Source organism: Diabrotica virgifera, chromosome 7, assembly GCF_917563875.1.
Source record: "Diabrotica virgifera virgifera chromosome 7, PGI_DIABVI_V3a".
In the NCBI taxonomy this organism is placed as follows: Eukaryota; Metazoa; Arthropoda; class Insecta; order Coleoptera; family Chrysomelidae; genus Diabrotica; species Diabrotica virgifera.
Window position 1 is genome coordinate 20,509,449 of NC_065449.1, and position 18,675 is coordinate 20,528,123.

General features: G+C 33.4%; 1 protein-coding gene across 7 annotated transcripts in view; it reads left to right on the plus strand.

Moving 5' to 3' along the window:
* LOC114327714 (protein phosphatase 1 regulatory subunit 12B) overlaps positions 1-18,675 on the plus strand; it is a 209,146-nt gene that overhangs the window by 102,011 nt on the left and 88,460 nt on the right. For 4 of the 7 annotated variants that reach the window (XM_050655426.1, XM_050655427.1, XM_050655428.1 and 1 more), the window contains 5 exons: positions 1,404-1,538; positions 6,225-6,359; positions 12,308-12,479; positions 13,260-13,418; positions 13,477-13,639. In XM_050655426.1, the coding sequence (XP_050511383.1) occupies positions 1,404-1,538; positions 6,225-6,359; positions 12,308-12,479; positions 13,260-13,418; positions 13,477-13,639 (764 nt within the window). The remainder of the gene's footprint in view (positions 1-1,403; positions 1,539-6,224; positions 6,360-12,307; positions 12,480-13,259; positions 13,419-13,476; positions 13,640-18,675) is intronic. The other 3 variants (XM_050655431.1, XM_050655433.1, XM_050655429.1) reach the window with 2 other exon arrangements.

An 18,675-nucleotide genomic window follows, 5' to 3' on the forward strand; every position in this document is an offset into this window, starting at 1 on the left:
ATTTTCACTCGTAACATCGATAGTTTTTATTATAATAATATATGTTGTGATTATTTTAAAGATATGAAAATTGGTGTGAAAAAAGAGGATAAAAATAAAAAGGTGATGGTTTAAAAATTATGATCCTATTGTTTAAATCTTTGCCGTACATGCCGGTCAACTTTGACCAGTTGTATCTCAGGAACCACTCATCACAATTAAACGTTTTTCTTTTAAAAGAAGCGCCCTGTCGCTTTTTTTACAATACCGTTTTCATGATTTAATTTAATTTAATATTTCCCGAGATATTCTATTTGTTTATAGGCCAAAAAATTGTTTAAAATTTTAAAATATTCCCGAGGCCGCTTAAACAGCCCAATTTCAATTCTGTAAAGTACATTAGACAGGTACAGTGTCTTTCTATACAAAAATCATAGTTATTCTTATGTATCATAATTATTGTGGTTATTATAGCGACCGTAAATTTGTAATTAACAATTCAATTGTTGCTAAACTGTTCATTCAATTTCCATCGGCTTCTGTAATTATAATCTGTACGAAAAGAGCTTTTATACTACCAAGTTATTTAATTATTGATAAACAATTACTTATCTAAAATTTTAGTTGAAAATTAAAGATTTTGTTGGAAAAACCCGCATTTTCCGGGGAAAATTTTCGTCGAAGTAAATCGGGAAAAACACGTCTCTATGCAGAATTTAATTACGATGAATTTTTATTTGGGTGTTTTTGGTGTAAAGTTAAAATCTTTGGAGTTATAGAGCAAACATTGAAAAAGACACGATTTTCGGGCGCCATTTTGTTTTTAAAAAAAGTAGCACACTGTCTGCGGACTTTGCATATCTATATTATTAATATATACAATCATAAGATTCGATTCCAGCAATAAAATTGCTGGTAAATAACTTTTCCTTGTATTTTGCTAATTAGCCCAGAGTACGAGTATAGTCTGAAACAAAATAAAAATAGACGGTTTCGTTTTCTCTCTTTGATAACAGGTAAACCTAGAAACATGCGCCAGAGAATGGCAAGGGACAATAGCGGTTTATATGGGTAAACTGTTTGATGCATTAGTGGAATAGATTCCTAGCATCTCCTAATGGCTTAGCTAAGCCTTGGGTATACAATTTACTTTAATCGTTATCGACACTCACGTTATATACAGCTCTCTGATTGAAGCGTGGCCGGTGGGAGCAAGAGAGTCTGCGCAAAGCGTACAGGTGTTGAAGTCTAGGCGTAACTTGAAGATCACTGGTCCTGTTCTAATCGGAGGGCTGTACCTTATGGTATATACAAACAAATAACTTTATATTCATCTCACTTTCTCGAAAATCTTAGCAAATGCCACTTATCCCCTCTTCCATGCGGTTCGTCAATTGCTAGTTCAATAAATGTTTAATTTTAAGGACTAAAAAAGAAGACAACGATACACCGGTCAGTACCGCTGCAACCACAAATACCACAACTAACATATCACAAGAAAAGACTTCACCAGTGACTAGTCCACAGCCTACTACTAACAACCAACAACAATTGCGAAGGTAAACCAACCGCTTAAACGTTTGTTACGAATAATTCGAGGAAATTGTGTTTTTTCTATAGTTTTTATAAATGAAGAAAAAACACTTCGTTGTTAAGTTGTAGGGTTTTCTACGTGCACTGCAATATATGATAATCGATTAAGTTTGAGTTTAACACACATTCCATTACTTTTATTTCATCAGTACCTCTCTTTACTACAAAAATTGCATCATTCTAGGTCCAACATCTTTGAGATTGATCTGACCATATTTCTTTCGTTGTTGTAGAATTAGAGCTTATTCCAGAGCCATAATTTTGGATCAGGTTATGATTAGGGATTACAGAAAGTCTTTCGATTCGGTAAAATGGGATCACCACTGGAGTATCATCGGAAATATGGGAGTACCTAACCACCTAGTTAACCTATTAAGAAATCTGTATGATAAAAATTCGGCCAAAGTTAAAGTACATGGAATATTTTCAAATGCATTCAAAAATAAAAAAAGGAAAGGAACTAAACATGGCTATAGACTATATACTATCACTTAAAATATGGAAAGACTGAACAATAACAAAGAATAATAAGATAACATGGACGCAGCTGAAACATGGACTCTGAAACTTAATATGTCTCATTCAAGGGGGGGGGGTCAATAGCCCCCTCCTTGAGACTTCGCCTGGTGTCGCCTTTTTTTAAGAAAGATATAATTACGATTGAAAATAAATAGGTAGTTTTGTGTCCTGTTGACAACTGAATAACGGAATGAAACATAAAACAGAATTCCTTCTCCAAAGTATGTGTTCTCGGTCTTACTGTATGATGTCGAGTCTTGGACTTTGAATAAAATCGATCTACTTACCTAAATCGCTTTGAGGCTTTCGAAAAGTGGTTCTATAGAAGAATTTTAAAAGTATCTTGGGTGAAGAAGATTCGAAACTCCACAATACTAGAACGTCTCAGCAAGACTACTGAGATTATAGAAGGCATCAAGAAGAGAAAAGTGGAGTATTTTGGATATGTAATGAGAAGTTTCAAATATAGGGTGCTACAAAATCAATTGAAAATAGAAGGCAAACGCAGTCCAGGACGAAAAAGTACTTCGTGATTGATTTAGGGTGGCAGTGAATAAAATTAAGATAGCTATGATAGTAACCAACGTTCTGAAAGGACATGGTACATGAAGAAAAATAAAGTAACAGCCCATACCGAAAAAGAATCCTGCGTACGTGAGTGACGAGAAAATTTTTTTTCATTGCCCCCTCCTTGCAAGGTTGCTGGATCCGCCGTTGAAGGTCTAGTTTGTTCTGGTACTTTTTACTTATTATGTTTTAGGATAACTTTCTAGTTATTTACCTTGATCATAGGGCCTATGCCTCTGCGTGAAAGTTGACGTATTAAAGCATCTTCAGCAAAGGTAAGGAAAGGATGATAAAGTAATCCCACGCCTGACGCCAAATATAATGAAAGGAAGCAGAACAGATTAGAAGCTTGTCAGGAAACATGGAAGTAATACTTTGGAACCAAGTCCAAGGCTCTTCTTCTCTAGGTGCCGTCTCCGCTTCGAAGGTTGGCAATCATTAGAGCGATTTTTTTACTTTTGAGAACGCGGCTCTAAATAATTCGCTGTGACTACATTCAAACCATTCCCTAAGGTTCTTCAGCCATGAGTTACGTCTCCTTGTTATGGATATTTTTCCCTGGATTTTTCCTTGCATAATGACCTGGAGTATTAGGTATTTATCTCCTCTCATCACATGTCCCATATACCTCAGTTTTCTTCTCTTGTTAGAAGTACTTCTCTTTCCATATGCATCGTCTCATTACCTCTACGTTGATTGTTCATTCTACCCATGAAATCTTCAGCATTCTTGTGTACATCCACACCTCGAATGTCTCCAGTCTCTTCACGTCAATTTTTTTCAGTGTCCACGCTTCCATCCCGTAGTACAATACGCACAGCACATAGCACCTTAACAGTCGTATTTTTAACTGAAGTCCCGACAGCAGAAGAGCCTCTTCATTCTTGTAAATGTGTTTCTGGCCTGTTCGATTCTGATTCATATTTCTTGAGAGCTGTCATTGTTTTCATTAATGGTTGAACCTAGGTATTTGAATTTTCTTACTCTTTCAATAGGTTTATTCTGTACATACAGTGTGTTCCAACGAAAATTGGACCCCCCAGAAACTCAGAAACCAAGGGCTTCTTTAAAATTCAAAAAAACACGTCAATTTATAATGGGAGGGGGACGAATTTTCATGCAAAATTCATGCCCTCAAATGTAACCCCCTACTGCTTCGCAACAACCCCCACTTTTTAGCAATAGCAATTTGGTCGAATGGCACATTATTTGAAAGGTAATTTTTTTCTCTACATGACTCTATTTTTTTAATTTCCCTAAGAAGTTTAAAGATAATTTTGGACTTAACAAATGTATTATAAATTAGTTAAATCCAAAATTGTCTTTAAAGGGATGGGTACGTATTTTCCGCTGCAATGCTATTCAAATGGGGAATAATTTTTTTTTTCGAATCCTGAGAAAACTAATAAGTATTTTTGAAAAATTTAAAAGCAGAATGAAAAATTACGTTCTTACCGAGGGCCGAAAGTTCCTGAAAACTTCTATATTTTAATAAATTACAGGGGTGAAAAACTAAGAAAAAATGTAGTGTGATTTTTAATTTCAAATATCTCATTCAAAAGAAAGTTTTTATTTATTCTAAGGGACTTTCGGCCCTCGATAATAATTTAGTCTTTCATTCTGCGTTTAAATTTTTTAAAAATATTTATTAGTTTTTTCAGGATTCGAAAAAATGGACACCATGTCCGTGGTGATATTTTCCAAATCGAACATTCGCTATCTTTGTCATACAACGCACTGAGTCAAATAGAATATGATGACAAGACACAGTGACAGTTTTAAATATTTGACATAGCATCGGGAATATTTTGAGTTGTTGATTAAATAATATTGATAGTGTATTTGATAACTAATTGATTTAAGACGTGAACTTAATTTAAAAGTCATTTATTGTTTATTATTTATGGAAGATCCGAGCAAAGAATACATCAGGATATATTCTGTGATCCAAGTATTTTGTTGTCAAATATGTTCAAAATTGTAATCGTTCCATAGTAACAATATATTATTAAAAAATCATTTTAACACTTTTCCTCTTTTCTCGATTGAGTATTAGTTTTTATTGTACATATAAATTATTACAATCACCGAATACATAGTTGGTGAGAAAATGATCACATTTATTAACTGAATTAATAATTTGCAATTATACAAATAACAGTTATCCAAGAACATTTAAAAGCAATCTCTTTAAAGTTAATTATGACATTGTCAAGTAGAATGACATTCTAATAATGTTTAAATATCCATACTAGTGTGAATTTTACTACACGTAATTTGCCGTTTAAAGACAGAAAAAGTAGGGATAGCCGTAAAATATTTGCGAATTATGTACCGATGGCCTTAAAGTTATTCCGAAAATTAAAATAGAATTAGAGGGTCCTGTATAGAAAAAAAATACCTTTCAAATGATGTGCAACTCGACTACACTTACTATTAAAAAAGAAGAAAGTGTGTGTACTTTGTACGCACGTAAGAAGTTATACTTCTATTATATGATTTCAACGAAATAAGTATACTTTCAACAGGTTATTTGTATTTAAAGATTAAACTAATTTTTTCTTACTACTTTCCAAAAATTTTTACTAAAACAATACTAAAAATAAAAAAAAAAGTTAGATAACACACGGAATTGAACCAGGGACCTCTCGATCTCCGGTCTAAGGCGCTACCACCGAGCCAAACTCCCTTTGCTTTGACAGCTTACAAGATTTCTCATACATACTGACAAATTCAATAGACCAAGTAGTGAGGTATAAAAATACTTTAAAATCTAAAGTAAATATACTTACTATTATTATAAAATATTTTATTCCCGAGGAAGACAAATCCAAAGACACAAAAAGTATAATAAATAATACATTTACTAAAAACACTAATATGTTCTTTTAATGACTTATTTGCGCTGATACATACATAATTTGAAAGATTAGCAACGAATTACGTACTGTGTCTGCGTATGCGCCTGGCAAGTATAAAATTTCACCCTCGATCGTAAAGAAGTATAACTTCAAAAAACTGGGGGGAGGCAGTAGGGTGTTACATTTGATGGCAAGAATTTTGAATGAAACTTCGTCCCTCTTCCAATACAAATTGACGTGTTTTTTTTTAATTGTGAAGAAACTCTTGGTTTCTGAGTTTCTGGGGAAGGGGTCAAATTTTCGTTGAAACACACGAATGTCCTGAGCTGTCTTTGTTATTATCATATATTTCGTCTTGCTTATGTTGAGCGATAGTCCATATACTTCACTTACCGCGGTCACTTTATTAAGCAGTATCTGTAGGTCTTCTTGTGATGCAGCTAAAAGAACTGTATCATCAGTGTATCTCAGGTTATTTATGGTCCAAGGCTCACTTATGACCAATTCCGAGGTCATTGCTCTTTCTGTTAACAAGTGAAAGAAGAAAGGAGTGGTAAAATAAGCTGTAAAGGCATAATTTTGTGCTTAAACAATGGAAGTGGAAATAAAAAAAATACCTATATATAAACATTCTTTCTAGAAATTTTACTGCTTTTTCTTTGGTTTTTACTGAACTCAAATATTGATATTTAACATTTTTGTCAGCGGTCTAAAGTTGCAAATGCCACCTCCGCCTACAACAACGGTTACCGCCCCTACACCGGTAACGAATTCTTCCACGCCCTCCACTCCTACAACGCCGGGAGGAACCAGGCTTCAGATGCTCAAAAATTTCTTTAAGTATGTTTATACACACTTTTTTGGCGCTAGGTTTGCAGGTTTTGTTTGCTGTGCGGCCTGATTTGAAACGTACGTCGCTGATCTCAATTCAATTAAAAAATAATAGTAATAATTCAAAGAAAAATATTCTGGAAATATGTTCACAACGTTATCTTGATACAAAGCACGTTAAATGTTATCAATTCACTAATGTTTGTAAGAATACCTAATTTTTAAGGGGTCATCCCAGTGTAAAAGTACGAAATTCATATACTTTTTTGGGAATTTCTAAAATAAAAAGTATTGTACCAATTGTTTTGAAAATTTGCATGAGCATTTATCATAAAAAGAAGTACATGTAAAACAATTTTCATAAAAAAAACTGAAAATTAAACGATTTATGCGCCAACTACTGACACCGTGAAAATTAAAACAGCTCCACTGCTGCAGTGATTGGGACTAATACAGATCCTGAAACATAAAATTTCAAAGTTACTATGTATTGAAATATAAATTATTTTCTATACCACCAAGTAGGGGTTTTTTGATCGGATAAAAAATGTCAATTTGGCGGTTTTTGAAACTGAAAATATTTTAGCTAATTTTAAAAAAAATTTCAACACGTCGTAATTTTTCCAAATTTTAATATTTTTTTAAAAATCCTAGTTGATGGTATAGGAAATAACTTATATTTCAATAATCACTTTGAAATTTTATGTTTCAGGATCTCTATTAGTCCCAATCAACATAGCAGTGGAGGAGCTATGTTTTTATTTTCACGGTGCCCGTAGATAGCGCATAAATCGTTTAATTTTTAATATTTTTTATGAAAATTAAATTTTACATATACTTCTTTTGATAATAAATGCTCATGCAAACTTTCAAAACCATTGGTACAGTACTTTTTATTTCGGAAACTCTCAAAAAAGTATATGAATTTCGTACTTTTACATTAGGATAGCCCCTTAAGCGAAAAACAGTTTGTGTTCAAAAGCTTACATCGGTCAAACTGGTAGAACCTTTAACAAACGTATAGCAGAACACAAAAGGGCTTTAAATAATAAAAAAACATATTTTACGTCCGCACTTCACTTTCTAGTCTAGATCATAATTCATTCAGGCCATTCTTGATCAGTGAGCAATTCTCCATATTCAAAAGAAAGGCCTTTAGCTATCCTTATGAGAAAGGCACTACGCCGAAACAGTTGTAGTGACATTTAGTACTCAACCAGTAAATGCACAAAACTAGATGAAAATTTAATGAAACAAATTATATAAAGATTCTAAAGTAATGTATGTCTTCTTGTATGGATACAAAAAGAAATAAAATAGAAAAATTTAAAGTACTAAATTCGAATAGATACATACTGAAATTGGTGTCTATAACCTTTTTCTATAAAAACAACCACAAAAAATCTTAAAATTGTTTATTAAGTGCATCAAATTAAACTACAACTGATAATTTACATGATATACAGCAAAGAAGCCGAATATATACAACTGATATTTAATGTTATCTTTTTAAATGGGACGAACATGGAGCATCTTTTATATCGGCAACAGCACTACGGTATGTCAAGGAGTAGCAGATACGCCCAAAATTCGTAGGGTTTTATAGAATTGTTATTCTTTATATTATCGAATTATAAAATGCAACATATTTTTCATAATTTTTCATTACAAGGTAAAAAAGTTTTGTTAAATTATGACGACATATTTTGTTTGATTGAATTGAGATCATTCCCAGTGTGTCCTGCATTTTTCTAACAAAAAGATATCCATGCCAAATTAATATTACATCTACACTGACTACTCAGTACAGATCAACATACCGCATGGATTTTTCTGCGCAACATTTAAGTCCAGGACAACAACCAACAACTGATTGCTTTATTACACTTGTTAGTATATGTACAAGCGTGAACAAGTTTTATTGTGTATTTTTATCGAACTCTCTGTACTGATTTTTGATATGAAACCTTTAAATGTGGTTTTTTTTGTACTGTCTTGTACTCGACTCTTGTATTGTTCAACTTAAGCGTATATTTCCTGAGGCTTGTGATTGCGTCTATTTTTAAATAAGATATGTACTTTTTGGGAAAATATTCTATTCGTAATGTAATTCATCAATCATAATGCAATGTATCAAATATACATCAATTACAAAAAACATACAAAATCAAACCATACAACATCAAATACAAAAAATGCAAAATCGTACATCAAATCTAAACTTACGTGCATAGAAATCGGCCCACTTAAAAATTTGGTCATTTTTGAGGTATCATATTTCCTAAACCTGGTGGTCGATTTAATTGATTTTTTGAACATGTTATAGCCTGATTCTTTAACAATACCACGGTAATAGATTTTTGCTAAACATGTAAATTTTCATTGTATACCGGGTCTACCAATCAAACTGTGTTTTTTTCTCAAAGTTCGCATCATCCTGTGGAATATTCTGGCTTTTATAAAATACTGAAATTAAAACCCAACAATAACCTCAGGTTTCCTTAACATTCTGTTTTTTTATTCATTCGTTAATGTTCGATAATAAAAAAGTTAGGTACTTTAACAACTATACAATATGTTCTTCATCAATACACGGTGTGTCTAAATAAGTGTGACAAACTTTACGGGGAAAATTCTGCATGAAAAATAATGACAGTTGGCTTTATAAACGTATGTCCGCAAATATTACGTTTCCGAGATACGGGACGTAAAATTTTTTCTTACAAACTGACGATTTATTTTATTGCTTTAAAACTAGTTGAGATATGCCAATGAAATTTGGTGGGTTTTAAGACGTAGTTGTTGCACATTTTTTGACATACAATTAAGAATTTAATATTCACCATTAGCGCACATGCGTGTAATATGATTGATCATATTATCCGTATGCACGCTAATGGTGAATATAAAATTCTCAATTTTATGTCAAAAAATCCGCAATAAATATCTCTTAAAACCTACCAAATTTCATTTGCATATCTCAACTGGTTTTAAAGCAATAAATAAATCATCAGTTTGTAAGAAAAAATTCAACGTCCCGTATCTCGGAAATGAAGCATTTGCGGACATAAGTTTGTAAAGCCAACTGTCATTATTTTTTCATGCAGAATTACCCCTTAAAGTTTGTCGCACTTATTTAGAAACACCGTGTATTGATGAAGAACATGTCTAGTTGTTAAAGTACCTAACTCTTTTATTATTTAACATAAACGAATTAATCAAAAAACAGAATGTTAAGAAAACTCGAGGCTATAGTTGGGTTTTAATTTTAGTATTTTATAAATGCTAGAATATTCCACAGGGTGATGCGAACTTTGAGAAAAAAACACAGGTTGATTGGTACACCTGGTATACAATGAAAATTTACCTGTTTAGCAACAATATTATTACAGTGGTATTGTTAAAGAATCAGGCAATAACATGTTCAAAAAATTACTTAAATCGGCCAACAGGTTTAGGAAATATGAGACATCAAAAATGACCAAATTTTTAAGTGGGCCGATTTCTATGCACGTACGTTTAGGTTATAAAATCTTCCTAGAATTTTTTAGAATCTTTTTGAGAACGATTTCAGGAGTGGAAATTGAAACGTCCCATATAAATATAATACTTTCTCTTCAAGTACTATCTTTTTTATAATGCAAAATCTGTTTGAGTCACATTAAGACATCGACTCAAAAAAGCTTTTAGGCTTGGTTGAGTGCTATTGCAAAGTTGAGTCACATTGATTTTTATTTTTATAAAAAGTTATTTCTTTCTGCTACACATTTAATGTAAGGAGGTGGTTTGTCATTAATCTAGTCTTCGATAGAACGCATTCTGTCGGTTTTGACATCTGCCTGACACAAAAATCAAAGCCGAACTGGGTGCTGTTGAAAAATCTGCACTGACATTAGTAACAGTGAAAATTTGAAAGATGAATTTTTACGTGGACATAAAGTGTGTTAGGTGATGATGACCATGTAGGTGACTCAGAAACCGTCACTACACAAAAAATTATCAAAGAAAGTCCATGGCAGATCATGACAGATCGTGGAATCAACATTCGCGCCACATCGAAAGCTCTAAACATGTCAATTGATCGTGTAAATAATGTTATACTTATAGCTAAAACGGCGAACATCATTTGCGCAGTCAATCAAACGAAGATTTCTTTAGATCGTTTAGATTCATTATAGAATTTTATTTGTCCATCTTCCATTTTTGAATCTGGCAACATATCCCGCCCAGTTCCTTTTCAGCGTTGTAATTCTTTAAACTGCGTCCGTAACACCAGTTTTTCTCATAACTACAGTCGGAAAAATGAAAGAATACCCATGAACGATCACATCAATCACATATTATTCAGATTATTAATAATCTATCTCTCTCGTTTGTTATTTATGGAAAAAAACAGCAAATACAAAATTTGTAATTGATGTGATCGTTCATGGGTATTCTTTCATTTTTCCGACTGTATTGTATTTGAAACCCTGTCTCTGAGGGATATATTCAACATTAACCTTGCCATTGCTCTCTGTGCCACTTGTATTTTATTGATTACTTTTCTGGCACGGGTCAAATTCAGAGTAAAGACTACATAACAAAAACCAGTAACTTTACGTTGTATAGATAATAATACAGTAATAAGCGCGCTAATAACCGGCAAAATAGCGCAAAAGATGGAAAACATAATACATTGCGAAACAAAAAGCGATGAAACTAGTGGAGGTGGAAATGATCGTTATAAACGTAAAAATTAACATTGCATTACATAGTTTCCCACCTTTAGACGTCTGTGACAGGAGTATTTTATAAAATTCTACTATCACAGTGACAGTTGTCGTACTCCTATGATACGTTTAAGGTGGGAAACTGTGTAATGTAATGTTAATTTATACGTTTATAACGATAATTTCCATCTCCACTAATTTTATCTCTTTTTGTTTCGCAATGCATTATATTTTCCATCTTTTGCGCTATTTTGTCGGTTATTAGCGCGCTCATCACTGTATAATCTAGAAAACATCGATTTTTTACGGGGTTTGCTGGTTTGCATACCACCGTGTATCACTAAATCGATAAAATAATTACACACTGAATTAGAAGAAGAAAATTAGTCAAAGCAGTGGAGAAAAAGCAGCCAGAGGAAAAAGAAAAAGACTAGGTATATGTATTTTGAACTGCGAAAGGTATTATTCATATTGATTTTTAATAAATCATCTCTATTGGATATTTTTGACACCGATTGTATCAAAAACTCTAGGCTTTTCTTGCAAAAAAAATTCTTAGATCAAGACAATACATATGCCAACGAGGCGGTTCTGGTGGAGGCAAAATGAGACTGATTGGGATATGAATTGATGAACTATCCACCAAATTCATCAGATTTTGTCCCGTATGACCACATCCTGTCTCCAAACTTAAAATAGTGGATTGGAGAACCTCGTTTTACCACAAACTATGAAGTTATAGCCCAAACTTCAAAGTAGTTTGAGAAGCTCCAGCAAGATTACATTTCGAATGGGATAAAAAGTAGCAAAAACGTCTTATAATCTCTATTGATAGAAAAGAAGACTGGTTTGACGAATAAATGGCAAAAATCGTGCGTTTTCTTAGGTGAGAGTCATGTCAAACCACTTTCGAATTTTGTAATCTATAGTTTAGAAAAAGAGGCTTTTATTGCTTGTATATTAGTAAAAAGATACTTTAACAGGTTGATTGCCGACGGACAAAACGGCCTCTACTCCGTGAGCCTTACTTCGATTATGTGATCTATACTCCGTTTGGAGTAGCCGGCCTCATCGAAGGAGGCCGGCACACTCCAATCGGAGTAGTCGGCAATCAACCTGTTAAAATTACTAAATTTTACTGGTATTTCACTACAATCTGCTCATTAAAAAATGTAACCTCAAAAAATCAATGTGACTTACAATAAACATACCTATGACGCGTCTGTCATTTGTCAAACTTTGTAGGTCGTTTGTTCCTCCAGTAAGGGATGAAGAAAGTGAAACTCAAAGAAAAGCGCATGCCAAGAGGGTAAGGGAGACTCGACGATCCACTCAGGGGGTAACTTTAGAAGAAATCAAATCCGCCGAACAGTTAGTAAAACAGAAGAATCAACCTGGTGGCGGCAATGAGGAAAAGGTAAGTAGATTACGTACATTTTTAGTTTTAAGAGTGTCTTTTAGTATTTTATGAAAGTAGCATCGTTTAGGCGTTATTTCCCAATCTATAGACCTTGGCCAGATGCCGGAAAGTTAGTGTTTATAAGTTTTCTACGACTTTGGTCTCCGTACATTTTTCATTAGCCCTCTTTAGGAAACCTACTTCTTTAATGGTAGCACCATCCTTGGCCAGGACTTTATAGATTCAAGAGACAGGCCGGGATATGTGAAATCTCCTCGCAAAACTCTCTCCATGGATTCCCTTTTGGTTTTCTTAATTTATTTACCGTATAACGTTAGCTTATGTCTGCAGGATTTTTTTATTTCTTATAGCGGTTACCTTCAGCCCATCTCCATTATTTACCGTCTACTGTTAACTTTTTGTATCCTATTTTTGCCATTTTTTCCTTTCCTCTTTCTTCTTTCACCACTCTACTTATTTGTTCCTGTATTTCTTTATCTTTCATTGATAGGTCATTGTTTATGTAAATGCGGTCTTTGTGGTTTTTAACTTGCTCTTGTTTTTCAATATCTCTGTTTTTTTCTATCATTGTTTCCGTTTCTATAACGCAGAAATTCTCCACAATCTTTGTGACATTCCTTAATTTCAATTTTACTTGTAGTTCTGTGCCAATGGAATTTTCCATTCTCTTATGTTTCTATCTTCGTTTGTGTCCATTCTATAATACAATTAATATTCGTTACATAATGAATAAATACATGTTCTTCAGTTTTCTATAATGCAAATTATATTTTTTAGCCTGGAGCAAATGGAGACTCCCCCAACGGAATCGTAGTTACCGCCACCATCACAACCGGTACTCCCACAGTTATAACAACTCGTGAAAGTGAGGAACCACCCGCAATACACGAAAGGCGACCATCGTGGAGGTTGAGGGTAGACAATGGTACCAGCAAGGTACTGTTACTCACTATTCTACGTTATATTCGTTAATGATATTAACTTTGTGTTTCAGTTCTTGTTAGAAGACGCTTCAAAACCTTCGGACCCGCCAAACACGCCGTCGATTATTCGTAGGACCATCGCATCCATCCAAAGACCTTCTTCAGCGCCTCTAGAGACTGCAGATACTACAATTACACTGCCTTTAAGAAAACCCAAATCCGTAGAAGAAAAAGGTAAGCGTTGTTTAATTTTTTTTTTTTTTGTTTCATGTACCATGCCCTTTCAGAACATTGGTTACCATCATAGCTATCTTAATTTTATTTACCGCTACTCTAAATATCATGCTTGTATCAATACCATACCAATCTCACAAGTTCTTCAATCATTGAAGTCTTTCTTCGGCCTGGATTGCGTTTGCCTTCTATTTTTCAGCCTTCTATTTGTAGCAACCTATTTTTGGAACCTTTCATTACAAGTACGAAGTACTCCAGCATTCTCTTCTTGATGCATTTTATAACCTCATTAGTAGGGAGCGGATTTTATGCTAAATGCATATTGCTTGCATATTTCGCATATTTGAGAACTTTACCTGATTTTGCTTATTTTTAAAGAAACGTGCATATTTTGTGTCTATTTAAAAACATTTTTGTCCAAACGAAAAAATTCTAAATTTTTTTAATTCGACACAAAACATTCCCTTGCACATGCTGTCATATCTTTTCGATAACTACCTGAAGTCGGCTCGTTCACCACCTTTTCGGTTTTTCTTAGAAAACACCCGATCTTTACCCACATGCGTATGTGCGTATAGTGCGCCGTGATAAAATGATTCTAGGATGTTAAATATCCTATTCTTTAGAGAATATTTACACCTCTAAACATCCTTTTAGGGTTCTCTAACGGAAATTTAAATATGATTTGAAGCAGTCACCTTTAGTTGGTCAATGCGAATGTTTAGTTTTTGTGTAAAAGTACTTCTGTTTGTGAATAGTGCAATATGCCAAAAGAATCTAGTCTGGTTTATTACCGGATCTGAACCTATCCCAAGCTTCCCTACATTGACAGTAGACAATAGTTGATGACTTCATCCAATGAACAGTATAAATTTAATGCGGATTTGTGCGAAGCGATGATTTGTGCAAACATACCTTTAAAAAAGCTGGAAAATCCTATGTTTAAAAGTTTTTTGGAAATATATTCAGAGAAAAGTGTTCCCGGTGAAAGTACATTGAGAAAAAATTACATACTTCAAATTTACAACGATACCATAAAAAAATCAAGAAGATAGTGTAAAATCGATACATTTATTTTATTGTACTGCATATGTATGCGCATATTTCATCAAAATTGCTTGCATATAAATCCGCTCCCTACTCATTAGTCTTACTGAGATGTTCTGCTATTGTGGAGTTGCAAATCTTTTAAACCAAATAAACATTCTTCTATAACACCACATTTCAAAAGCCCACGTCGATTTAGATCAATTTTATTCACTGTTCAAGGCCATAAAGTAAGACCGAGAGTGATATACCTTGGACATTCTTCTAAAAACGGCTCTGGCCTGCTCAATTCTGGATCTAATTTCACGGTGACTCTCTGAGTTACAATTTAACTTTTCACTGATATCCAGGGTATTATTGCCTTGGTATCCAGGCCATTTGATCAGCTTGATTTTTATTTTAGTGCGGCAGATTCGTGCAATATATTATAAGAATTGCACATTTAATGATACAAGCGTATAATTTGGTCCACATATACTGCACAAATAAAGGTTCAAATTTAGATATGAGGCCATTCAGATTTTGCCTTTTACAAAAATGGCGGTCATTCAAAATGGGCGACTATACATATATGACTAATAGCACGATATCTTTTGAATGAAAAGTCCGATTTCAACCAAATTTGGTACGTAGGTTCGTTTTGTGATTTACAAGATCGATGCCATAAACTGGAAGAATCGTTTTACCAGAAGTTTTGTTTTTCCTGGTTTTTTATGTAAAACTATTTTATATTATGTAAATAATTTATTTTCAATTTTTTCACCCTGTATATATTAATTTTTCAAAATGGTAATACCACTATTGAAAAGAGCGTAAGAATATGTTTTAGGAAATATTTTGAACTTTGTAGTTATGTTAATTATAATTACCATTTAATAAATGCATAACGTATCTTCACATGTACCTATATGTGGCAGATTCGTGCAAATATTATAAGAATTATTGTACATTTAATGGTAGAGTCATATAATTTGGACAACATATACTACACATACAAAAGTTCAAATTTAGATATGAGGCCATCTCAGATTTTGCCTTTTACAAAAATGGCGAGCATTCAAAATGGCGGCTATACATATGTGACTAATAGCACGATAACTTTTGAACGAAAAGTCAGATTTTAGCCAAATTTGGTATCAAGTTTCTTTTTTTGATAAATAAGATCGAGGTCTTGAACCGGAAGAATCGGTTTAGCAGAAGTTGTGTTTTTACTGTTTTTTATGTAAAAATATGTTGTTGTTTTTTTCAATTCTTTCACCCTGTATATATTAATTTTTCAAAAAGGTAATACCGCCATTGAAAATAGTGTAAAAATATTTTTTAGGAAAGATTTTGAACTTTTTAGTTATGTTAATTACCATTTAATAAATGCATAACGTATCTTCACATGTAAGTACCTATGTGCGGTAGATTCATTTTGAATGCCTGCCATTTTTGTAAAAGACGAAATCTGAGATGGCCTCATATCTAAATTTGAATCTTTGTATGTGTAGTGTGTGTGGTCCAAATTATATGCTTTTACCATTAAATGTACAATAATTCTTATATTATTTGCACGAATGCGCCGCACATAGGTTCATAGGTACATGTTAAGATACGTTATGCATTTATTAATTGGTAATTAATATAACTAAAGAGTTCAAAATGTTTCCTAGAAAATATTTTTACGCTCTTTTCAACGTCGGTATTAACTTTTTGAAAAATTAATATATACAGGGTGAAAGAATTGGTAAAAAAACAACATGTTTTTACATAAAAATCAGGAAAAACACAACTTCTGGTAAATCGATTCTTCCGGTTCAAGACCTTGGTCTAACACATTAAAATAAGAATCTATATAACAAATTTGGTTGAAATCGGACTTTTCGTTCAAAAGTTATCGTGCTATAAGTCACATATGTATAGTCGCCATTTTGCATGCCCGCCATTTTTGTAAAAGGTAAAATCTGAGATGGCCTTATATCTAAATTTGAACCTTGATGTGTGTATAGTGATGTAACCAATAAAAAACGGTACCGTTTTTTAAAAAAAAAACCGTTTTTTATTGCAAAAAAAACGAAGCTTTCGTTTTTTTTGTTTTTTTTTCGTTTTTTTTTTTATTTTGATTTTTTAAGTGGGTACAGACAAAAACATATAATAAATATAATATTCTGTATAATTTTATAACAAAATAAGTATTATTTCGTTTCATAATTAATTTCGTATAAATCCTTTAAATAAAAAGACCATGGGTATAAACAAAATACGAAGAGTTTATTCGTTAACTTGCAAAATCAAAGCAAAAATAAGTAATAAACATTTATCAAATAAAAAAAAACGTCTTAATGATTGAAAAGGTTCAATTAATTAACCGAATCCCTTAAATGAACACTGATCCGTCCCGTCGCTATCTGCATTTTCTTCAGACTCTGAAGCTTCCTCTTCATCACTTTCAAAGACAGACTCCGACTGATCTGAATTGGATATTATCATTGGTTCCGGTTCAGATTCTAATGCAGGATTGACTGTGAAGCTAGGGCCAGCAATTGATTCTGAACTGGATGATTCACTTGGCTGTAGTTCAGCCATTAATTTTAAATTATGAGCCACATACACAATTTTTGACGCTCGAGTATTGGTCAGCCTGTTTCTCTTGTTGGTGTGAATTCCCGAATATGAAGAAAAGGATCTTTCACATGCTGCTGATGTCGCTGGCAACTCTAGAAAACGAATCACCAACTTGGAGAGTGCGGTATTTGAGCAAAGACCACTCCACCAGGCAATAGGGCTGATAGCTGCAATTGTGTCCTCATTCCATAGAAAAGCCTTTTTGAATAGTCCTTCTTTTGCAATAAAATTGACAACGTCAGCTAAGACGGCTGCTTCATCGACATCTGGCATCTTCTGTGCTACCTTGTATATGACTTCTGTCGCATCAGTCTACATTAAATAAAAAAATTAATATAAATATAAATAAAACCCACTATAACCTAAAAAAATTTACCATCTCATCCGAGCTAAGTTCGCAGCCACGATATTTTGGATCCAAAAGGTTAGCTACAAAATGAACACTATAAATAGCAAACTTCTTCCGATTTTCAAAAATTGCCCTTGTATCTGCTTCCTCTTTGGATAACAATGGACTTTTAGTGACATTTTCTAATGAGGTGTTAACCATTTTTTTAAATAAATGCAGACATTTTGAAATCGTTGGTGTGTCACCTTCTACAGAGGTAATTGTGTTAGCAATTGGTTCCAGAAGCATAATGTATCCTTGTACCCGGTCCCAAAATATATCGCTTGGAGCATTTTTTTTTAAAGATGGGTGTTTGCTTACTGCCTTTTCAACTTCTTCATTGATAGCCATCCTTTTTATTATTTGTTTGTTAGCAAGCAATGATTGTAGACAAAGAACTAATGATCCCCATCTGGTAGGCACTGGGAGTTTAAGACTGCAACTTATTTTTAATTCGTTTTGTTTTTCCTTTACCCACGCGGATAATATGTGGCTTTGTCGGATGGCCTTTGTAAGGGCAACAGCCTCGGCAGTAAACGATTTCAGACTTGTTAAATTTTTGAGATCGGTAAATATTAAATTAAGAGAATGAGCAAAGCATCCATAGGTAAAAATGTTATTATCAAAATCATTTTCAATCAAGGCCCAAGCAGTTTTCATGTTTGCTGCATTGTCTGTGACTATACCAAATACCTTTCGGGGACCGATTTCACGTATTACTGCACCAAGGGTTTTTGCCATATATTCTGCAGTATGAGGTCCAGTGCCTGTGGGCATAATTTTAAAAAGGAATGGCTTTGGAGTTGTTACAACAAAGTTTAGGACAGCCTCGTTCCTAATATTGGACCATCCATCCACCATTAGTCCAACAGAATGTGCTCCAGCTTAAAGTAAAGAGATAATTATTTTTAACCTACTAGCATAATGTAGGTTTACTTATATTAAAGTCGGGCCGTTCTAAAATTACTGAAATATATACGACGGACGGTGTGGT